Source organism: Scomber japonicus, chromosome 2 (genome assembly GCF_027409825.1).
Source record: "Scomber japonicus isolate fScoJap1 chromosome 2, fScoJap1.pri, whole genome shotgun sequence".
NCBI lineage: Eukaryota > Metazoa > Chordata > Actinopteri > Scombriformes > Scombridae > Scomber > Scomber japonicus.
Genome location: NC_070579.1, coordinates 20,430,524 through 20,451,846, shown reverse-complemented (window position 1 = coordinate 20,451,846; position 21,323 = coordinate 20,430,524). Strand labels below are relative to the sequence as shown.

The following is a 21,323-nucleotide window of genomic DNA, read 5'->3' as shown; positions in this document are numbered from 1 at the left end:
ACGAGGAACAGGACTTTAACTATGAAGGTAAGCTTAATAATTATTTTGAAGTTCAGGAACCAGATGACGACTCTTGGGAGCAGGAGTCCAATGAGGAGAAGGAGGAAGACCTTCAGGAGGAGCGACAGCAAAGACACCGAGCGACACAGAGGAGGAGGAGCAAGAGAAAGAAGTGGAGGAGGATGAAGAAAAGAAGGCAGTGTACAGAAGAGGAGGACTTGCCTGAGGAGGAAGAGAGGAACAAACAGAGGACAGAGACAAAGAATAGACACTGTTCCATCACCATCCAAGAAGAAGATTGACACTGGTCTCCCTAACAACAGAGACACAGAGGAACAGAGGCCAGCTGTTGAAAACTTGACTTTTTCTCTTCCTCCTCCTGCTGCCAACAACATATGTGGGGAGGTTTTTAGGAGGTGCATGAGGACTTTGAGGAACTTCATGTGCTGTCCTGTGAGGAGGAGGAGGAGTGACTAGAGGAGGTCAGAGACAAGCAGGAGGAGGAGGAGGAGGAAGAGGAGGAGGAGGAGGAGGAGGAGGAGGAAGAGGAGTGAGTAGAGGAGGTCAGACACAAGCAGGAGGAGGAGGAGGAGGAAGAGGAGTGAGTAGAGGAGGTCAGAGACAAGCAGGAGGAGGTCAGACACAAGCAGGAGGAGGAGGAGTGAGTAGAGGAGTGAGTAGAGGAGGTCAGACACAAGCAGGAGGAGGAGGAGTGAGTAGAGGAGGTCAGACACAAGCAGGAGGAGGAGGAGTGAGTAGAGGAGTGAGTAGAGGAGGTCAGACACAAGCAGGAGGAGGAGGAGTGAGAAGAGGAGGTCAGACACAAGCAGGAGGAGCAGGAGTGAGTAGAGGAGGTCAGACACAAGCAGGAGGAGGAGGAGTGAGTAGAGTTTTATTAAACTGTGAGACAAAATCATTCACATCAAATGTTGTCATCCTGCAGTCACTGTTGTTGACAACTCAGTCACCTCATCTTTAGTTGGTAAGGGCTTATAGTTCATTTAAAGAAAAAATCCTTCATCTATTTATATTTGCACTATTTACCTACAGGTGTATATCTTCACTGTATTACTCTGTTGGACAGGAGGAACATGCCAAAAAATAGAAATGTAATGTATAGCTATAGGCTGCAACACAAGGATTCATGCATGAACATTGATCAGGGTAGCCTAGTATTCACAAGCCAGTGTTCATTAACGGTGAAGCAGTGGAGAGTGTCTCCAAGTTTAATTTTCTGGGGGTAAACATCACTGAGGACCTCTCCTGGACCTTACATACATCCACCATCATTGGGAAGGCACAACAGCGTCTCTTCTTCCTACTGTTACAACAAGCATTGCTACTGTTTGCTGTGTTTGCGACTTTTTATAATGCATAGCATATTTAACTTTATTGCTCTTATAGATTGTCAATGTTTTATTTATGTCTTAAGTTGTTTTTAATTGTCTTAAATGTTCTTATGGCTCAGGGAGTGCTATCTAAATGTCGTTATATTTTTGTCTAACCCTTAATATAATGAAAGCTACAAAAAATTTAAAATTTAAATCAAAGGGCTCTTTAATGTGATTTGGAAGAGACGTCATAGGTTCCTCCAGCAGCCAATGGCGTGGCTGGAATTATAAAAAAAAAGGATAGTACTCTAGCGTCTCTACTGCGCAGACTCACGCACAGTAGAGGAAGAGGACTCTCGTCCCACTGAGGACAATAAGTCTCCTTAAAAAGGTAAATAAAACAACAATATTTTTGAGTGTTTGATGTGTTTTCAATGGTCACAACTGTAGATAACCTTTAGATTGTTTAATTCGTATGTTTACTTTATCAGTGTTGCGTCAGCCACGTTTTCGTCGCTATTCTGCTGTTGTTGTGCTAACCCGGCGAAAGCTAGCTAACCTAGCTAACGTTACCTAGTAGGTAGTTAGCCGGGCACCTTCCTCTTTAGCTAACGTCAGCTTTTGTCCCCACACATCCACGACAAACATCCTCCACACACCGACACACGAAGCTAATTCATTCAAATGAGCATGTAGCTATATGCCACACGTGCTGTCTTCAAGATTTGAATGACAAGTTAATGCTTACCTTTTATTGGCAATGAACTGCCGCCGTTATCGTTCATTAACCGTGTCTCGCCTCTTAAATTCAGATTACACACATGCTTAAATTAACTATAATGTTACCAATCGTTACTGCAGCTAGTGTGTAATGTACTTTTTGTGAACTGATGTCAATGCTGTAGGGGAATTTACAATTGACTATATGGCAGTAAGGCGTCCTATAGTTGAATAAATGGGCAGTTTCATGTATATATTATTTGCCAAGCCCGTCTCATAATAATGACTATTTTTAAAACACTAAGGTACAAAGGGCATCATATATAGGATACAATACACACAAGTACAAATCTTCATACATATGCCTGATACATAGACAAGAAATATACAAATGAAGTTTGAGGTGACTACAGTGTATTCAAAATGTTATGGCTGGTAGTTTTTATCCCATTTAACACAACACAACAACACATTATTGAAACTCTTTATTTGGATCACTTAGATTAGTTTTTTGAATAAACTGTGACCAAGATAAATTCCAAGATGGATATTTTACAGTTAAAGTGCTTTCAGGTGGATACATTATTTAATGGTGACAGTGTTTCAAATTGTAATACTGAGAGTATCCATATTTTATTTACAAAGTTTTGACCATCTCCAGGTTTTGCTTTTTTGCCTGTGAACCTGTAGTTGGTCCGAACATTTCACAATTTAATTGATCTTCGTATCTAGCACCTATCATACTAAGGTTTTATGGACATGCACAATACTAATCTGCTTCTCATCTTTTCTAAATCACCTTGATTTTCTAAATCCTAAATTTGGCCTCGTACTTGTTATTTATTGGACCTAGTCAATTTATCTAATTTATATGTTACAAAAAAAGCAGCAAATATACATGTCTGGAACTGGAAAATATTTGGCATTTTTGCCCAAAATCTTTTAAATGTCAATATCAACAATTAATATAGTTGCCGGTCATCCAATTGTTTCACTTCTTGGTTATGCAGAAGAATTGAATATATATTTAAAAAACTAAAAAACCCAAACACTCTTGGTTTATAGAGAAGAAGCAGTAGTTTGAACTTCTGTGACAATGGTTTTCATTTAGCAGGTTCTTATTTGGTGTGCTTAAGCTTGCTAGGTGGAAGTCATTAACAGGTCTGTGTTAGTCTACATGAATAATTACTTTCAGCTGCTGATGCATGACCGCCTGTTTATCTGGGCAACAGTAAGTAGAAAGCTTTACTCACTTCCAGACCCAAATCTTCACTCTGAAATTTCAATTATAAAATGAATAAGACTCTACAAAACCGTCTCTGATGCTTTGTTTAAATTACCATAGTGAACTGATAAGGTAAGCAGAAACGTGCAGTGACAGATATGAAGTCTGCCATAGTTAGAACAGTTTAGGTGGGGATTTTTTACGAGAGATTTTGGAGCTACAATAATAAGTTGATTGATCAGGTTGTGGATTGACAGAAAATGTCTAGTTCTAACTAATTTCAAAATCAAATGATAATCAAAATAGTTTTCATCCACTTTCAAAGTACAAATGCCAAACATTTGTTGGTTTTAGCTCCTCAAATATGAGAATTTGATGCTGTTCTTTGCTGCACATGAGAGTAAACTGAATATCTCTGAATTTTGGGTTGTTGGTTGAAAAAAGGAAGACATCTGAAGACGTCACATTTGATGATCAGTCAACTTATCAAGTATCTGAAAATAATCAGCAGGTTAAATGATCATCAGCATTGGTTGCAGCCCTAAGAGACTTCTGTGTATATTTGTCCTCAGTGTGTGCTTCATTGTGCCCGTCAGGACAAAGAGCCAATTTGCCTGAGTGTAACATATTCGGTGATTTAATATTCACTGGTTTGAGAACTGCTGCCCTCCAGGTACCATTTACATCTGAATATCATTAACATTTTGATAATTTTTTTTAACTTTTTGTTTGTGTGTCTGTGTCTTTGCATCAGCTCTTAGGAGCTCATCACCACCAGTAAAGCTGTATAAGCACCGGGTTGACGGGACCGAAGGAAGTGGCGCGTCATACGCAGAGCTGCCTGCTGACATCGCCATGAGTTACAAACCTATAGCTCCTGCGCCATCTGGCTCCAACCACACCCCTCCAGGTACCACCTAGCCTCGATGCTGTTCATGCAGTTATTGATTACTTATCATTTCTTCATGTTATGAATATGTGGATCATTACACATACATACAGAAGTGCATCATTTCACAAAACATTTTGTATATGCATGAAAACGAATTGTTAAACATCAATGTAATGGCAGCCTTGTTATTAGAGTGTAAATAATCATAGTGATACAATTATAAACCAAAGATACTCACCACATAAACTAGGAGTTACTTATAAAAACAAATTATAGTGACTTTCATTTTCTTTTTGTGTAGGCAGTAGGGGTGTGATGATACACTCAGCTCACAAGACGAGACACGATATTGGGTTCACGAGATTAAGACAAGACAAGATTTTAACTCTATTTTTAAGAAAACTTCAATGAGGAAATACATGACTGTTCTTTTATTTGAGATTCACAAAATGGAAATTAAATTGAAATGTTTTAACTAATCATCTTGTAATGAATCACTTTAGTTCTCAGTTTCAGTACTTTCTAAATATATAATTATCATATGCAGTATGCAGCACTGTAAAAGGTTTCCCCATAAAGATGGATATTTTATAGATGAATAATTTTGGTACCATAACCATAAATACAAAAGTTAGACTACTAAAAAGTAAATAATAAAGAGTAGAAACAATTCTAATATATAAATATAAATTAAATAAAGAATCCAATTATCACAAATTATAACATATTGCTAATAAAAAACACAGAAATAAAAGTAAATTGCACAAATCCTGTATCACATAAATACACAAGTAGAACAAAATATAAATTGTATTATTTGTTAGTGTGACTCATTTTACTTTTGGCATCATTAGGCTTCCACAGCTGCACTAGATTCTTCCGCTGCTCCTACCTCAGGCTCTCAGTGTAGAGACCTGAGGTCAACTTACCACTGCTCCTCACCTCATGTCCTCATCTCATACTTCTGACTGAGATCTTCTCGGCAGGTAGAAGCTGTAACAAGGTTAATGATCCACACGTGACATTATAAAAAGAAGACATGAAGTGCAAATGAGCGATAGAGAACTGATCGTCTTTTTTTGGTTTGTTTGTTTGGTGCGCCCCTTAATTATAGCTTTGCGAGACAAAATTCACTTTGCAAGATCTCGTGCCACGAGATCTCCTCACACCCCTAGTAGGCAGTTTATAATTAATTAGTAATTATACCTCAGGGCATCTGTTCATATAGCATTTTTCTCTGGTACAAAAGCCAGAAAAGCCTTCATCCCAGCACTCCCAGTACCTTTTTGATAAGGTGCTGCACTTGGACTTTGTTTCTATGACGATATCTTGACAACATATTACAACTGTAACCACCGTCTTATGATGATGACTGGTGCTGCCCCTTTGCTTTTATTATCTATTTGTTATTCTTAGGCCATTATATTTGTTTGACATTCACCACGAGCACCAACCGGAGGGAGTCCCATCTGATATATGATTGGTTACCTGAAAAGATGGACAATGATAACACCAGTGTCTTTGTGAAAAGTTCTAAGATTTTCAACTAGGAAAGAAAAGGTGGAGCACTGTGGGGGAAAAAACAGTGGATGTAGCATTTTTTCTCTGCATTGGGAACAATTTGAAAAGATGCTGGTGCTCAGAAAAAACTCTGTGGACACTTGGCCTTACTGACATTAAATACATTGTTTGGCAGCTGCCGTAGTAGAAATGTTTTTGTGTTACTAGTGTGATATTACATATTTTCACCTCTTCTTCTCTCCAGGCTCTTCTGTGCCCTCTCCATCTCTACCATCGTCATCCAACTTCAGGCCAGCTTTCAGCGACTTTGGCCCTCCCTCCATGGGCTTCGTTCAGGTATGCTTGCAGTACAGTCTTCCATACTGTTCAGTTGTAGATCCATTTACATATACAGATGAACTCATAATCACAAACACTTACACAACAATACATACTAATGTTTTTCCTGTTGGGTACACTCACTGTACTTGACCTCATTGATTAGTTCACCTCTTTGCATAAAGTCATTACTAGTGCTGTAACTGTGTTTTACCTGTAAGGAAAATTAATGAAATGTGTCTCAAAGAATCACATGCTCGTTGCCTTATTTATGAGGAACATAGTAGAGATGTTTCACCTCAGGCCATCACACACCTGGCTATTATTGGAGAGCTCATCATTTATTGGGAACATTTCATTTCACAATTGGATTGCAGGAAGGACTTTTCCTTCATTTGCTGGAGTGCAAATTGAATTAATCTTTTGATTAACAGGAGTTTTGTACTGATGCACCCAACAGAAGGACAAAACACAAGTTAAGTCAGGTTCATCGGCTTTGTATTAAAACAAAGAACCATTAAATAAAATTAGAATTTCAATTATAAAAAAAAACATGCTTTTCTGTACTGATTATTCTCCCACATCTTGACTGTATTCATGAAGTACTTCATTATTAAATATTGACTGTGCTGCAAAGCCCTAATGTGAGGCAGCTGCAGGCGTGTGACCCACACAGGCATGTTGAGATAGCCAAGGGAAAGCTGACTTGATTGAAGTTTGAGTAAATCGAAAATACTCCTGCTCGGTGCCTCAGGTCAGCTGATCTGCTGCTCCCGGAGGTACCGAGGTCAAAACGGAAGCTCAGAGGGGATAGAGCATTTTCTGTTGCTGCTCCTAAATTATGGAATGAGGAATTTATCTATTTATGTACAGCACTATGTTTCAGCTGTGGTTGTTTTAAAGTGCTATATAAATAAAGTTGAAGTTGAACATACTTTGAAACAATGAAAAGAGGAATGTGCTGTGCTTTCTCATAGGCCTGAAAGCATGGAAATGTAGAGGGGATTAGATGGGAATAGTTAGTGCACAAATCATTATTTGAATTAATCACTACTTTATATCAGCCCTGTTTTCCTCTTAAGTAAACATCACAATATGTACATTAGCAGGAGTTTACATTCATTATGATATTCTGTCTCTTAACCTGTGGTGTGAATGTTCAGCTGTCACTAGTATTGATGGATCTTTTTTTGTCCCCCTAACATGACGTGTGAAAATACACAACCAGCCTGTTAAAGTGTCTCAAGGGTCCACCTACAGTGAGCTGCTGTCTGTCATTGAAGAGATGAGCCGTGAGATCAGGCCTACGTACGCTGGGAGCAAGAGCGCTATGGAGAGGCTAAAGAGAGGTATGTTTTACCTGTCAGAAGCACATGTCTGTCATCTTTTTTTTTTTTTTTTACTGAGTGATGGTATGTATTGTGGATAGTAGATTCAAGTGCTAAGAGGGGGAAGAATTTGTTCCCACTGTACTTTGTGTGTCTATCATGGAAATGAAGGACCCATGGAAGTGTTGACCTTAGCCAACCACTCATAGGAATAAAATTATCTTTTTTCCCTCTTTGGTGAAAGCATGTCCAACACTGAATTTGATTTAAATGCAAATTATTTAAAGAAAAACTTCATACTGTTTATACATGCAAGAGCAAAAGTCCCTGACATACCATTATTGGACTACTCCATTAAATTCTGATAGATAATGACGATATGTATATGTAGACAGACTGCTGACCTGCAGTTTTCATAGTTCAGCAAGAAATAGCTGTGTTAGATACAATTGATTTTTGTCTTCTGGTAAATGCAGACTGAAGATTTGAGAAATTGCAAACAATCTTTTTTTTTTCTCCTCCAATTTATCCTGTAATTCCATTGGTATTGGTTTAATACCTTCTTGCTCCTTGTGTTTGTCTTCTCTAGGTATAATCCACGCCCGTGCACTGGTCAGGGAGTGTCTTGCAGAGACGGAGAGAAGCGCCCGCACATAACCTTTTGGAAAGATCCCTCCACCCCTCATTCTTTCCCTAGTAGAAGCCTCTCTGCTCATCATGACCCCCGTTGTCTGTTTTAAAACCATTTCTTATCCTTTACACTTCCCTTGCTGGCTTTTTATTAATAGGTGCATAATATCCCTCTTGTCTCCACTCTTCCCTGCATTCCATCACACCCACTTAGTAACTTACAAACTTTCTGTGATCTTTGGGGTGTATGCAAAATGCAGTTTTGTAACTATTTTAAAATGAGTGCGGAGAATTTCAACATATTTTTAAGTATAGCAAAAGCATAGTAAAACGGATGGGGATGTTTATATTATTTGTCTAATAATTGCAATTGACCAAAAAAATTGGCTGTTTTAGGATGATGATATCATTGTGCAAATTGCACCTGTCCTCAAGTTTCTATTCTGAGCATCACTTTGCAACCACTGATATTTTTTTTGTCAATCTGAGCATCTAGAATATAACTTCCCTTCACACTTGCTTTGTTTTCTTTGTATTTTGTAGCGTAAACATATTAGATGTTTCTCAATCCCAAGAATTCTGTACATCTGAAGTCAATTTGTTATTATGGAAATTTTGTAAACCAGATTTTTGCAGTTCGGTATGTTTATCTTAATTAAATAACAGAAAAAAACACTTTGTGGCCCTCTCTTTTGTAAAATGTGTAGTATGTTACATAGTCTGTTTCATGTTTCTGACAGTGATGACTACTTTCTATTAAATGTTTAATTAAGTTTGAAGGTTCGCCGTTGACCTTTTTAGAAACCGCAGTTTAACAAAAAAGGGGAAAAAGCAACACCAAATATCCTCAGCCTCATCTGGTTTTCTATCTTTACTCAGGAACATACTTGGTATCAGTCTGATTAAATGAAAAGGTCATAGGTAGACCTTTTTTTCTCAAATTCTGATTGCAGGTAAACAAAACAAAAAGCAAATCCAGGGATAAACACATTTATTACAGTTACATAATCATCGTCTCAATGACGTCTTAAGACAGGTGGGGCTAACAACCCCCTGCCGCACATGAAGAGTAATTGGTAGCTCTTACTAAAGCAAGTGAAAGTCACTGAGCATTATGCTGAGTACATCTTGACAAAAACAACAAAGGTTAAGGTAGTATTCTCACATAAATGAAATAAGTACATATTGGGAAAGCTAAGATAACAAAAGTCTCAGCGTGTCATTTAAAGATTGTCACAGACAGCTTGAGTTCCCCGTTCCAGCCATCAACAGAAAATGTCTCCTGCTTCAACCAGTGCTTCCGCTCTGACCAGGATAGAAAATACAGCCTGGCAGCACAAGGCAGAGTTGTGCATGATCTCTCTAGTGCAAAAAAAAAAAAAAACCTATTCCTGGATTTTCTGTCTGGAATTCATTGTAATGTTTCCTCGTTGGGTTACAATTATGAGTAATTTTAAGATTATCCAACGGCTGTGCACATATATCAGAGAAAGCTAGAGAACATAAAATGCTGTATCTATTTGTGTCTAACACTGTGGCACACATTATGTTTTATATATATATATAGGTATGCTATATAAATTAAAATACGATGACTTTCCACAAACAGCACATAGGGTCATCGTTAAATCAAAAGAAGTTCTCTGCAGCATATCCTGTGAAAGCCGTTACTGACAGTAACTTTTTTTTTAAAGTAACTTATTACTGCGGGGACCTTATTTACCAAGAATGTTGAAACATGTCTTAAACCTCAACAGAATTGCAGAAATTCAAGATTTCAGAGTTCCCTTCCATTGAAGATGCACTAAACCCAAATGTTACTGTTGGCTGGTACAGATGAAAGGTTTTTAGGGCATTTTGGGCTTTCACTAAATTCAAAGTTATAATGTCAAAAAGTCCTGATCAAAGACTGAAATTAACATTTAGAGAGAGGGAGTTGTAGGGAATAAGGCAGGAATGCAAATTGCACCTTGGTTAAAATATCAGTGAATTGTGGGTGCATGTGTGTGTATGACCTGCATGTACCATGAAGGACAGGGTGGCATAGAAAGTGTTTGGCTTGGGCGCATGATCAAACTTAAACAGCAGCAGCGTTCTACTGTTTCTCATCCATCTTGAAATTCACAGGCATCCTCTTGTTCCAACTTGCTGAAGAAATTCAACCCTGTGATGTGAAAGAGCACATAAAAATCATCTTCATTAAAATTCAGCATCATAGCCATCTTGCAGTATATCATAGCAACAACATCACCAGCTCCTGGTGGGAATAAAGGGCCAAAGTGCACTAAACTGGACTGACTGTAGTGGCAGTGGCTGGTGGCGTGTTGAATAGGCCTTTGTAGCGACCCTTTTCCTCCTTTTCCTTGGAGCGGATCCTCTCCTCCAATGCCCGCAGCTCCTTAGCCACAGACGGTCCCAGGGACGGGTCCAGCTCCAGCACTTTAGCAAAGTCTGCTCGTGCCTCAGTCTCATTCCACACTGCAGCGTGGGCCTTAGCTCGCTTGTAAAAGGCCTTCACGTTGTCTGTTGGGAAGGTGATGAAGTCAATAAAATGCTTACTTGTTATTGATTTTCATATTCTTCATATACTTATTGAAGCATGTCCAAAGCAAGACCAAGGACTAGGCCCTTGAAATGTGATTCTGAATTGGTTTTCTGAAAGTGTTTTCAAGGTCATTAAGTCTTCTATTGGTACTGTTTTATGTATTTATGTAACTAAAAGGTCACACTGCAGCCTCTCCTTTGCTCTCTGTGTCTGTGTGTGGAGGAGCTAAGCCCCACCCTCAGTCTCTCGCTCACACACAAAATATAAATCCATTTTAATCTTGTTCTGAATTTACTCTTTTTAAAATGATAATTAAAAATAACAATTATTTATTTATTGAAAAACAATCAATTAAAGTACTAATTAAGAACTGGACTGATAAGCGGTATCAATAACTCTATGAGTAGAATAATTGAGAGCATTTTCAGAGCAAACACACCATAGACAAGATCTGATTCTAGGGAAGATGTTGACTTCCAGATGTGTTGACATGACAAAGAGCACAACTCTATTGGCCAGTTTAATTTTGATTTGTACAGGTAATCTGAAAATCCGAAATAGCAACCAGAATCTTTAATCTGATGGTTCTAACCCGGGCAAATAACAGAGCCATACCCTCGTATTTGAAGACCAAGGATGAGCAGTGTTCAATGACTTCGTAGTACTGGCCCTGGAGTAATTTGCACTGGCAGAAATTGAGGAGCAGTGGTGTGATCATATGGTCGAGTTTTACCCATGTTTCATCTCCAGGGTGTTCCTGAAACCAACAAAAACAGAGTCACAGAGAGAAGTTAGAGACACTGGAAAGCTTTGTATAGAAATAGAAGTGTTTATATAAGAACAAACAGACTCAAAGCTACGAATCTCTAAATCATCACACCATCTGTGATGAAGAACAAAGGAGTAACTGTCATCTAACCTTCATCTGTAGATTTTTGAGGCAGGCAATGCCATTGTAGTACTTCTCTGTGGCCTCCTTAATTTTGCCCTGTTTGAAGAGCATGTTGCCCTCCTCATGTATCTGAGGCACTAGCTGGAGTTTCTCCTCATCTGTCATGGCCCACACATCCAACTGGAACGATCCTGGAGGCAGAACCTGAGCAGGGAAAGAGATCAGAAATCAGTGGTCTGTAAAGCTTTCTTTCTGTAAGACACTGAATGTGAGAGACTGTTTGATTCGACATATTGGACACAATCCCGGATCCATTTATGTTCTTGGATTTCACAGGAATACCTTTGCATTATTTACAGTTTATAAAAACTCCTTATTTATTTTAAAATTGAATGGAACCTCATCAGAAATATGTGAGTGGACAACGAGAACCCGTGGAGTACCCATAGCAACAAAAGCTAACAATCTGATGTCATCACATGGGGGAAGAAGAGGTAACTGTGTAAAACGAAGCATTCAGAGTAGGCCTGTCACAATAATTACGTTATCAATTTATTGACATCATCATGTCTATATATGGACTTATCGTATGATACATGGACATGACCTTGATCACTTTTTTGACCTCAATACTGCCACACTTCACATTAGCAACTAAGAGGCTATTTATGTCACATTGGCTAAGCAAGTAGTGTCCTCCATTCCTCACAGTGCATGTCCTGAGTGGAGACTGCAGAAGTGAGCAGCGCCGTTTATATGGAATTAAAGGTAAATAACTCTATCCCAGCCCACTGTGGCAGTCTGTGTTTTTACAGAGCAATATTGAAATAACAGAAAATTACAAAAAGCATCATATGTTCTCAATTGCATTGCATCAACATTTTTACCAGCTATTTTATGTAAACAAAGTTGTCTGGCTGATTGTGTTTGGATAACGTTCGACAACTTAAACAGAAAAACTTCTTACAGAAACTTATATCATATTGGCATCAGTTTAGAAACATGTTAGAAACATGCTGACACTCAAAATATAACCCAATACTACACCACATCCCCTATTAAACTTAATCCCCCCACTGACCTGCAGCAGGTCGATAGTGAAAACAAGGGGCTGTGGATTAGCCTGGAGATGGTCCAGATCCTTGTGGCCCAGAGAGTGGTGAGAGTGGATCTGGGCAATGCCGCAGCAGTGTCTCTGGCCTTCTAGGGGGTCTTTACCAGCACTGATGTTCCTCAGTGACTGGGACACCAGTGGGTACAGGGAAGTGTGCTGAAGGTCGAGGACAAAAGCAGAAACAGTCAGCACTTAAAACAGAGCAAGATCACCACCCATATCGCATCCTGTTTGGTCAGCTCGCTTACCTTGGTGTCACAGGTAAATTCTGCAATTTCACCTTCTCTCATGGTGATGATCACAGCCTCCCACACAGCTAGTTTGAACTTCTTGCCCAAGATGAGCTCCATGGGTTTGCTACAGCCCCCCATTGTTCTGGAGTCATCCAGCACTGTGCCATCACACTGGCTGGTGCGGTAGTGAAATACCACCTGGTAAAACAGAAATATAATTAGGGCTGCAAATAGCATTTTTTTTCATTATGAATTAATTAATTTCTCGATCAGTCCATTTGTTCGTTTAGTTCACAAAGTGACTTGATAACAGTTTCCCAAAACCCCGAAGTGGACTATCTTTAGTGTCTTCTTTTGTTTACTATCAGAGAAGATCGAATGAACCAGAAAATATTCATATTTGAAAAACTATAATCAGAAAATGTTGACCTGTTTTCTTGGGGAAAAAAACTCTAAACGATTAATCGATTATCTCTGATTGGCACCTAATGAACTGGATGGATAAAAACAGTGTGTTACACATGATCACATAAACGGTCTTTTAAAGACATAAAATAGATGCAGTTGTTTACTAGAAACAAAAAGAGCAGTCGCCACTTCTCTGACAGGCCTGCACCGCGTTCATAAACGGTCTTATTCTGACCAATCACAACACCAGGAAATTGATTGGCATGGCAAACCAACCAATCAGCATTCATCAACACACATCATCCTGTCCCGCCCCCGTCTTTCCATCAGATGGGAAAAAAAGAAACAGAAAAAATGTAACCTGGCCGAAAAATAACAGTTAAAATCAAACGTTTCGTTGTATCCGCACAAAAGACAGCAAGGCTTACGAGCTCGTCCGCGATTTATCTTCGAGAGTGTAAAATTAACCTCACGGTTAAAGTTTAATGTAGCCGAGATGTGATAACAGATAGAGGGGGATAGCATTAGCTAGCTAACGTGCTTCGTCGTATTTCTGAAACTTCAGAGGAAAATACTCAACCCGTTCAACTGCTAATACTTCGCTTTTACCTTGGTGCCATCGGGGAAGGTCGACAGCTCTCCTTTACCAGGACTGACCAATTTCTTTCTTATTCCTTCTTCGAGAAGCTTGCGTGCCTCTTCCTCCATCCTCGGCCGAGTCTCAGTTCACGACCGATGACGATGTTTGCCGAAGCTTGTCGAAGAGTCGTCACCTATGCACCTAAGCCCCGACAGCGCCCTCCACATGTAATGTCACTGCGAGATACTTTTTTCATCACCATAAAAACACAGAACATTCAGATGCCTTGCATTATAATTCATGCATTCATTTAAATAATGCACCAAGTCTTCATTCACAGAAAATATAAATACATGGAATATAAATCTCGATTATGGATTTACATTTTTATCATAGGCGACATGATACTGTCTATTTATGTCACCAGCAGTGGACTTCCTCAAATAATCCACTGTACTTGAAGTAACTTACTTGAAGTATTTTGGATGTAATACTTCTTCATATTTATACTTAAAATGATCTGATCCAGTGAACAATTCTATAGTGCATTTCATCTCACATAGCCTATTTAAAAGACAACAAACTGCCTATAAAAGACTGAATCAAAGAGAATGTAAAAGCACAATTTTAGAGGCACACATTGTACTTTTGGCTCTGTTGTATTAACTAATTACTTTACAGATAAAGTTTTACAAAAGCTATGAGTGTATAATATGAAGTGCATTGCTGCAGGTTAAAGGTATACTATGCAGGATTTTCCTTAAAAAGTGTTCCTGGTTTGAGTCTGGCAACAGACCTTTGTTGCATGTCATATCCCTCTCAGTCATTACTAATGACCCACTAGAAGTGTATGGTGGTGCATTTATCTACAGAGACTCTGCCCTTTGCCTGTATTTTCTTATTATTTTACTGTGTTTTGGACGCTGCTTTGCATCAACCTTTTGGCAGTTTGTGAGTTTCCCCCAGCCAAAAACAGTGCACCAGGTGTGAGGTTGGGACTCAAAGGGTAGCATCCAGTTTATATAGCTGTCTCTCTGCTCTCTGTCTCTGTGTCATGGATGCATCAAGCGCTGCAGGTCTGTGTGTCTACTGGACCGAGGGCGGGGCTGAGCTATACACATGCAGAGCAGAGAGGCCTCAGCAAGCAGGATGAAGCTCTGCATTCACACAAAATCCAACAGTGCAGCACCTCCTGCATGGCTTTGCGGGGGCGAGGGCATGTTTTATTTGTGCACCAAAACGTCACTACCATGAGACAATTAGACAATAACATTTTATTTATCTAATACATGGCTTCGTTCTCGTTCTCCTCTTCTAACCACCGTTGCTCTCGTTGTCTCTCTCTCTCACTCCTTGAGCTGGGGAGGAGAGGCCAACTTTAAATGCTGCATGTTTACAAACATTAACTGACAAATACTGCATAATGTACCTTTAACATACTCAACAGAATATAAGGTCAAATGAACTCGACCTCAACCAATTGAAAACATCAAATAGCTGCTTACATATTGGTACATCACTAATGATAATGCAATAATAGAGCATATAACACCAACCACAGCCGTTCTACTGCCTAACATGTACTGTATTTGATACTAAGCACACATTACTGTTCAGACTCCTACACTTTTACTTGTAATCCTGTATTTTCAAACTGTGGTATTGCAACTTTCAATGAAAAGTAAAGGAGTGTATATCACTCTACACACAGGATAATAGCACAAGCAATATGCAGATAGTAAGATGATCTCTTGTATCTGTGTGGCGCATGGTTTATTTTTTGATGTAAACATAAATGCATAAATGCTTTGCCACAGTGAAATTGAGTGCTGTAGCTTTCAGGTTCGATTTTAGTGCGAGACCTGTGGTTGAATTGGGCTGAGCTGCTGCTGAATCTCTGAAGAGCTGAGATTGGAAAAGTGACCACTGAAAGAAGAGTGCTTCTGCTGGTTATCTATCTCACTAGGTTGATAAATGCCTGGTGCTCAGAGTGAAGTAGTACTTGATTCAAAAATAGCAGGGCTGAAAACCACTGGGCAATTTAAGAGTCATCATTCTTTGAAAAAAGTAGCTGCACTTTACGAGTGAATGATTTGTCCAAACAACCTGAGAGAGGGTGAAATATATGAAAACTACTGCAGGAATGTCCCACAGGTGTGATGTGATATATGGAGATATGACTTGGAGAATATTTTCGTCATAATTCAAATTTAAAGTCTAAATAGAAAATTAAAAGAGATCAAATTAAAAAGATTATTCTGGAAAAGTGCAAACAAACAAAACAATATATATGTTTTTCTCTTTAACCTTTCAATTGAAATGTTTATATTATTTATACTTGATGTTTCCCTTTATTATTTAATTTGCCCTTTTCAGTTGCATAATTGCAATCTAGGCTTTTAGTTTGGACATTTCTATTCGAACTTTTGCATTTTAAATTTTGCATGATGTATGAACACTGCAGATGCAAACTATGAGTATATAATATGTGAAATATAAACTGCACAAAAAGTAAGGAAATGTGTGTTTGGTAGAGTATTTCTTTGTTTTTTAGAACAATGCTTCTTGGCAATAAATCTCATACCGTTGGAAAGCCTGTTTATTTCCCTTTTAAATGGTGCCACATTTGTAAGGAACATGCATTTGTGGGATGAGCAGCAGGGTTGTGCCCATGAAAAATTAGCCAAATCTATGTTTGTATGAATATTACTGAATATTTCGGATTATTGGAAGTTATTTTAAAATACGTTCGGCACTTTGGTTCTTGAAATTGTTCTCAGACATTATTGTACAGAAATGCATTGCTTTGTCTTTCGAAACATTAAATATCATCAGAGTAATACAAGCTTCATGTTTAATCTATGTATCCTTACATGATTACATGATTAGAGTGGTTTGACCACAATCTACAGTCTGTAGGCATACTGGGAACAACTCATACCTTACCCCATGTTTGGAAAACTAAGTGAACTGACACAATTTAAAATATACAAAAGTTTTTATTGTAATTTCACAGTCATTATTCACACAGGCAAGACCAATTTCCTTCTTATTCGTGGATACATACAGCAAGGTCAGTTCATGTAGTGGAAACAGTCAAGGCGCTGAGTGGTTGAATTAGTAGTGGTCATTACAATGACAAGAAAAAACAATGTGACAATACCTTTTTTTCTTACAAGTGACAAAATAGAATTCATTTTACGATAACAAAAAAATATTAAATGTAGTGTCTCATGAAATGTCATTTTTCAAAGTAAGGCAGGTAGAACAATTTGAAGCCTCTTCTTCCACGGACAGCACAGCTGATGTATATCACATGGTACACTGGAGGGAACACAGCAAATGGCACTGTTAATGTCAACTCGACAAAGGATGCTTTCACTGGTATTTAAAGTCACAACAAAGAAAGACATCTCAAAACCAAGAAATCAATTTACCTCCAGGGATGAAAAGAAGAAATCCAGGTACAAAGAAAATAGCACTTGATACACCTGTGAGCACAGCAACACAAGTTAATACACACAGCAAGGACGCAGTCATCAACAACGATCAATACAGCCACACATCTTTATCCATTCAATCAGAATGACATTAAATTACATGGAAAGTCTTACAATTTGAAATACAAAGTCATTTAGAAGCATTCAACCCTTTGGTTCTTGTTCTTTATTTCTGTCAATCTTTTTAATAGTAATACAAGAAGAACATGTGAAGAACACTTATCCTTACATGATTTCTATAATAATACTTTTCAGAAGAAAAGCTACAACCTGAAATAATTCTGACATGAGTTGGTGCAAACAACCTTGCCGCCCAAGATTTCACTGACAGTTATCAGGAAACATGCACTGCATGTTACTATGGATTTGTACTGTTTGCAATATCCCTGTTAGATAACACTCCACTGGCTTGAGGAGATTATTTTTTAGTGGGAGTATCATTCCCATTTCAACTTTTGCACCATCAGCTCTCTTCACACCACTAATAAAAATAACAGGACAGATAAACCCTTGAGGCTTGAAAAAACGCTGCTCTACTTTATATCATCAAAGGGACTTTGGCCTTGAAAAACTGGTGCTTCTTAACTATCCGCCGAGTGTGTGTGTGTGTGTTTGTAAAATAATGTCACAAAAACAACACGATTTATAGTCATCAATCAAAACATACAGTTTTGATTTTACCATTTAAATACACAGAGTGAGTTTTTGTGTTTTTTTAATTTTTTTTGTTTGAACAGTATTGATTTGTTTCTTTCACTGGATTTCTGTTCTGTATCTGCACACTGCAGTGATTATTATTGCTTTTGTGATGTTAAACTAAACTAACTAAATATCCATGACACATACTGTATTTATCATGATGTTGATCTTGTTAATCATGCTTAAAATTATTGCTGATTCATCTGGACTACCAGACTTGTAAGAAATCATAAAGCTAGACCTCCAAAATTGACTTTTCCTCACCTGCATTTGGATTCAGCTGTATGACAACACCTGTGAAAATAAGAGCTAAAAAGAAACAGATCAAATGTACATCAGTGGGACAGGGGAACGACTCAGTGCATACAAAATATTTTTTCACTTTTCATTAACTTTGATACGTTTGGCTGAAATCAGTGATACAGAGAGGATCAACATGGGGACAAAGTTCACTGTATAAAAGTGCCAAACATGTACTGTCACAGACTGACAACACTCAATAATGGCCTGTTTAAGATTGCATAACTATTGTAAGTATTTAGGGCTGCAACTTAACATTATTTTCATGATTGATTTATCTATCCATTATTTACTTGATTCATTGTTTTGTGTATAAGATACTATAGTTTTTCACAGCTTCTTAAAATTTCCCAAAACAACTGCCTAAAACCCACAGTTATTCAGTTACCATCATGCACAACTAAGCTAAAGCTCATTTAAAAAAAAAAAAAAAAAAATTCAATTATAAAAATAGATGCAGATTAATTTTCTATCAGTCGAATAATCAATTAATTGACAAATCGCTGCAGCTCTAGAAGTAAGGCATTTACGTTTAAGGAACAATGTTTAGGATTCAGTGGCACCTAGCGGTGAGGTTGCAGATGGCAACCAAATGAATATATATAATATAATATAATATAATATCATAACATATAAAAAGTTCAGTCATTTATCTGTTTCATCCAAGAGAAAAGCAGACAATTAGTCCTAACACACAATATGAAAAAAATCTAGGAAAACACGAGAAAATCAGGTGCAGAAGACAACATTTTGATATTTATTATGTAATCGATAGGAAACACCTCTGCTAAAGACTTACCAACTCCAGTGATGAGGAGAAGGAATGAAGCAAGAACAACTCTTCTGTTTTTCTTCACCAGCGGATGGGACATCCACCTGAACAACACATTTTTGTTTTTAAGTAACTGTGTTTGTTGTTGTTTCTGTTTTAGTGTGAGACTGTGTGCATTGGAGTTATTTGAACTCACCCGCAGCAGTGTGCAGAAAGCTGTGTGACAGAACTCAGGGTGCTGAAGGACCACTGAGAGCTGCAGTAAGACAGAGTCGCAGGGTCACTGTGGATAGAGCAGAAGTAGACTTCTCAGTTTCAAAACACAGGCAGACACAACACTGCAAAAACAAACCAAAAAAATCCCATCAGCAACCCTACCTACGGGACCCACCTGATTTTGAAGAAGTTATTGAAGGAGGAATTGCCATTGTTGCCCAGGGCGTCTTCATTTTCCAGATTCTAAGAAAAACAGCGGATGACACAAGAGTTGCATTCCCAAGAAAAACAACTGATAGACCTGTACTTGTACACACAGTGGGTGCTCAAACTGACCTGATACTTCAGATTACTGTGTTCAGGCGAGCCAGCGGCAGCGGGTGAGGGATGAGTCTGAGGTTTAGAAAAACTCAGAGGACCAAATGTCATCTCTCCTCCTTCTCTGTCCTTGTCTCGGCTCTTCCATCCCTCTGGCTCTCCATCAGACACGGCTCCCTCCTCATCTCCCTCCAACACAAAGGCATCATCGATACTGAACTGCGTTGCCATGGTGATCACCTCTTACACCCTGAGGTCCTGTGGCTTGTTACTCACTGTGGATTTTAGAGTATGTATGTTAGTATCAGTACACGGCTGAAGCAAAACACGTCAGGGTGTCTTTAAGTGCTAATATTCACTGCCTACCGTAAGAGTTACCATAAATAAGTAAAAAAAACCTAACCCTAACCCTTTAAATGGACTTTTGTTGACATTTTGGGTTCGATTTATGTTGCTGTCAACGTGGGAATTTCGGTTTAACGCGTTTAAAGCACAAACACAAGTCAGGAGCTCATTATGTACCATGTAATAAAGTTAGCCACTCCAAACTAAGCGAGATTGTTCAAGTATACTAGCAAGTAAAAAAAACCCCATCCACTTTACTGTCTCGATGCGGAATATATGTTTGAGCAAACAGGACCGACGTTGACTAAAATAAGCAGCTAACAGGCTCTGCTGTTGCTCTCTGCCATTGTTTGTGCTTTTTCCGCTAACTTAGTGGATCAGATGACCAGGCAGCAGCAACACTTACTGTCTTAACTGAGGCTGAACTCGGCTCCGCGATGTTGAACGAAGGGTCACATATCTCTAAAGTATTTTCTTATTCCGTCTAAATTCTTCTATAAGCATCTATTTACTTATCGATACCGAAAAACGCCTTTGCAAAACTTTTGAGTCTCCTCCTTTCTCTCGTTTCTTTTTTTTTCACACCGGCTCTCGATTGCACACGCCTGATTACGCCCAGTCGAGTTATCTGGAGGCCGCTTAATCGAGTATAGGTTTGTCGATCGATCCTGTGACATCTTAAAATGTTACTTTACAAGCAAGTATCCTATTTTGGCATTTAAATGTAAAACTTATGTCAACACCCCCCCCCCCCCCCCCTCATTTTTTCTTGTCTGATATTTGTCAGGTACCAAAATGCAGTGTTGGGTACATGTAACGGTGTAATTTGTAAAAACTGTAAAATACATTTACAGTTACTGAGAAAAAATGTGTAATTAAATTACAGTCACTTATGGATATGATGATGATTACAAAGGGGGTTACATCTGAAGTCAGACCTTTTGATTTTTGAGTTGAGTTTTTAATATTTAACTTGTTACTGAATATATTGCTGTTTTTAAATCAATTAAAAAATATATATTTTGTAAATGAATCAAGAGGTGGGTTTATTTGGAACACACACAGGCATGTCACAGTCCCAATAAATCCCATGACAGACTTAGATTTTGGTGGGCTTAATGGTAGCTACACTTACCCTAATAGTTGAAAACATTTGTTAGACAATTTAAAGCGTAATCAAAAAGTAATCGAATGTAATAAGTTACATTATTTTGATGAATTAATTGAAATAATTACATTACTCATTGCATTTTAAATAGGGTAACTAGTAATCTGTAACCTGTTACATTTCCAAAGTAACCTTTCCAACCCTGCCAAAATGTACACTGAAATAGGTTTTACTTGCTGTAATCATTCCTCCTGTTCTAGTCATTACAAGATGCCTTCATAATGTATTTAGCCCAGGCTTACATTGTAAGTGATTTGGGACCAAAACC

General features: G+C 38.3%; 3 protein-coding genes across 4 annotated transcripts; 1 reads left to right on the top strand and 2 right to left on the bottom strand.

Annotated features, from left to right (window-relative positions):
• Positions 1-1,660: 1,660 nt before the first annotated feature.
• On the top strand, positions 1,661-8,657 carry cdk2ap2 (cyclin-dependent kinase 2 associated protein 2). The gene is made up of 5 exons (XM_053339298.1): positions 1,661-1,722; positions 4,031-4,186; positions 5,934-6,025; positions 7,236-7,356; positions 7,925-8,657. The coding sequence occupies exons 2-5, from the start codon at positions 4,132-4,134 to the stop codon at positions 7,990-7,992; spliced, it is 336 nt and encodes a 111-aa protein (XP_053195273.1). The 5' UTR covers positions 1,661-1,722; positions 4,031-4,131; the 3' UTR covers positions 7,993-8,657.
• An 866-nt stretch (positions 8,658-9,523) lies between these two features.
• Positions 9,524-13,904, bottom strand: aip (aryl hydrocarbon receptor interacting protein). Its single transcript, XM_053339232.1, has 7 exons — positions 13,767-13,904; positions 12,765-12,947; positions 12,484-12,672; positions 11,430-11,606; positions 11,126-11,267; positions 10,265-10,488; positions 9,524-10,129 (listed from the first exon to the last, which is right to left on the bottom strand). The coding sequence occupies exons 1-7, from the start codon at positions 13,863-13,865 to the stop codon at positions 10,124-10,126; spliced, it is 1,020 nt and encodes a 339-aa protein (XP_053195207.1). The 5' UTR covers positions 13,866-13,904; the 3' UTR covers positions 9,524-10,123.
• Positions 13,905-16,660: 2,756 nt separating this feature from the next.
• tmem134 (transmembrane protein 134) lies at positions 16,661-20,576 on the bottom strand. Of its 2 annotated transcripts, none has more exons than XM_053339273.1 (8): positions 20,294-20,576; positions 19,561-19,817; positions 19,400-19,467; positions 19,205-19,264; positions 19,036-19,112; positions 18,201-18,245; positions 17,175-17,228; positions 16,661-17,061 (listed from the first exon to the last, which is right to left on the bottom strand). In XM_053339273.1, the coding sequence occupies exons 2-8, from the start codon at positions 19,771-19,773 to the stop codon at positions 16,979-16,981; spliced, it is 600 nt and encodes a 199-aa protein (XP_053195248.1). In that variant the 5' UTR covers positions 19,774-19,817; positions 20,294-20,576; the 3' UTR covers positions 16,661-16,978. The 2 variants fall into 2 exon arrangements, with proteins under 2 accessions (XP_053195248.1, XP_053195239.1); XM_053339264.1 differs by having other exon boundaries at positions 16,664-17,061; positions 19,205-19,291; positions 20,294-20,572.
• Positions 20,577-21,323: the final 747 nt, after the last annotated feature.

What these genes read in the sequence shown, in the direction of transcription:
- tmem134 (XM_053339264.1), bottom strand. Translation starts at nt 19,773, where the DNA reads ATGGCAACGCAGTTCAGTATCGATGATGCCTTTGTGTTGGAGGGAGAT. An exon ending in TCTCCTCATCACTGGAGTTG is followed by an intron (nt 18,246 to 19,035) that starts GTAAGTCTTTAG and finishes GTTTCTTTTTAG; the next exon opens with CTCTTATTTTCACAGGTGTT. An exon ending in TCTTCTTTTCATCCCTGGAG is followed by an intron (nt 17,062 to 17,174) that starts GTAAATTGATTT and finishes TGTTCCCTCCAG; the next exon opens with TGTACCATGTGATATACATC.
- aip (XM_053339232.1), bottom strand. Translation starts at nt 13,865, where the DNA reads ATGGAGGAAGAGGCACGCAAGCTTCTCGAAGAAGGAATAAGAAAGAAA. An exon ending in CCTTCCCCGATGGCACCAAG is followed by an intron (nt 12,948 to 13,766) that starts GTAAAAGCGAAG and finishes CTGTTTTACCAG; the next exon opens with GTGGTATTTCACTACCGCAC. An exon ending in TCAAAAATCTACAGATGAAG is followed by an intron (nt 11,268 to 11,429) that starts GTTAGATGACAG and finishes TGTTGGTTTCAG; the next exon opens with GAACACCCTGGAGATGAAAC.
- cdk2ap2 (XM_053339298.1), top strand. Translation starts at nt 4,132, where the DNA reads ATGAGTTACAAACCTATAGCTCCTGCGCCATCTGGCTCCAACCACACC. An exon ending in CCTCCATGGGCTTCGTTCAG is followed by an intron (nt 6,026 to 7,235) that starts GTATGCTTGCAG and finishes ATACACAACCAG; the next exon opens with CCTGTTAAAGTGTCTCAAGG. An exon ending in TATGGAGAGGCTAAAGAGAG is followed by an intron (nt 7,357 to 7,924) that starts GTATGTTTTACC and finishes TGTCTTCTCTAG; the next exon opens with GTATAATCCACGCCCGTGCA.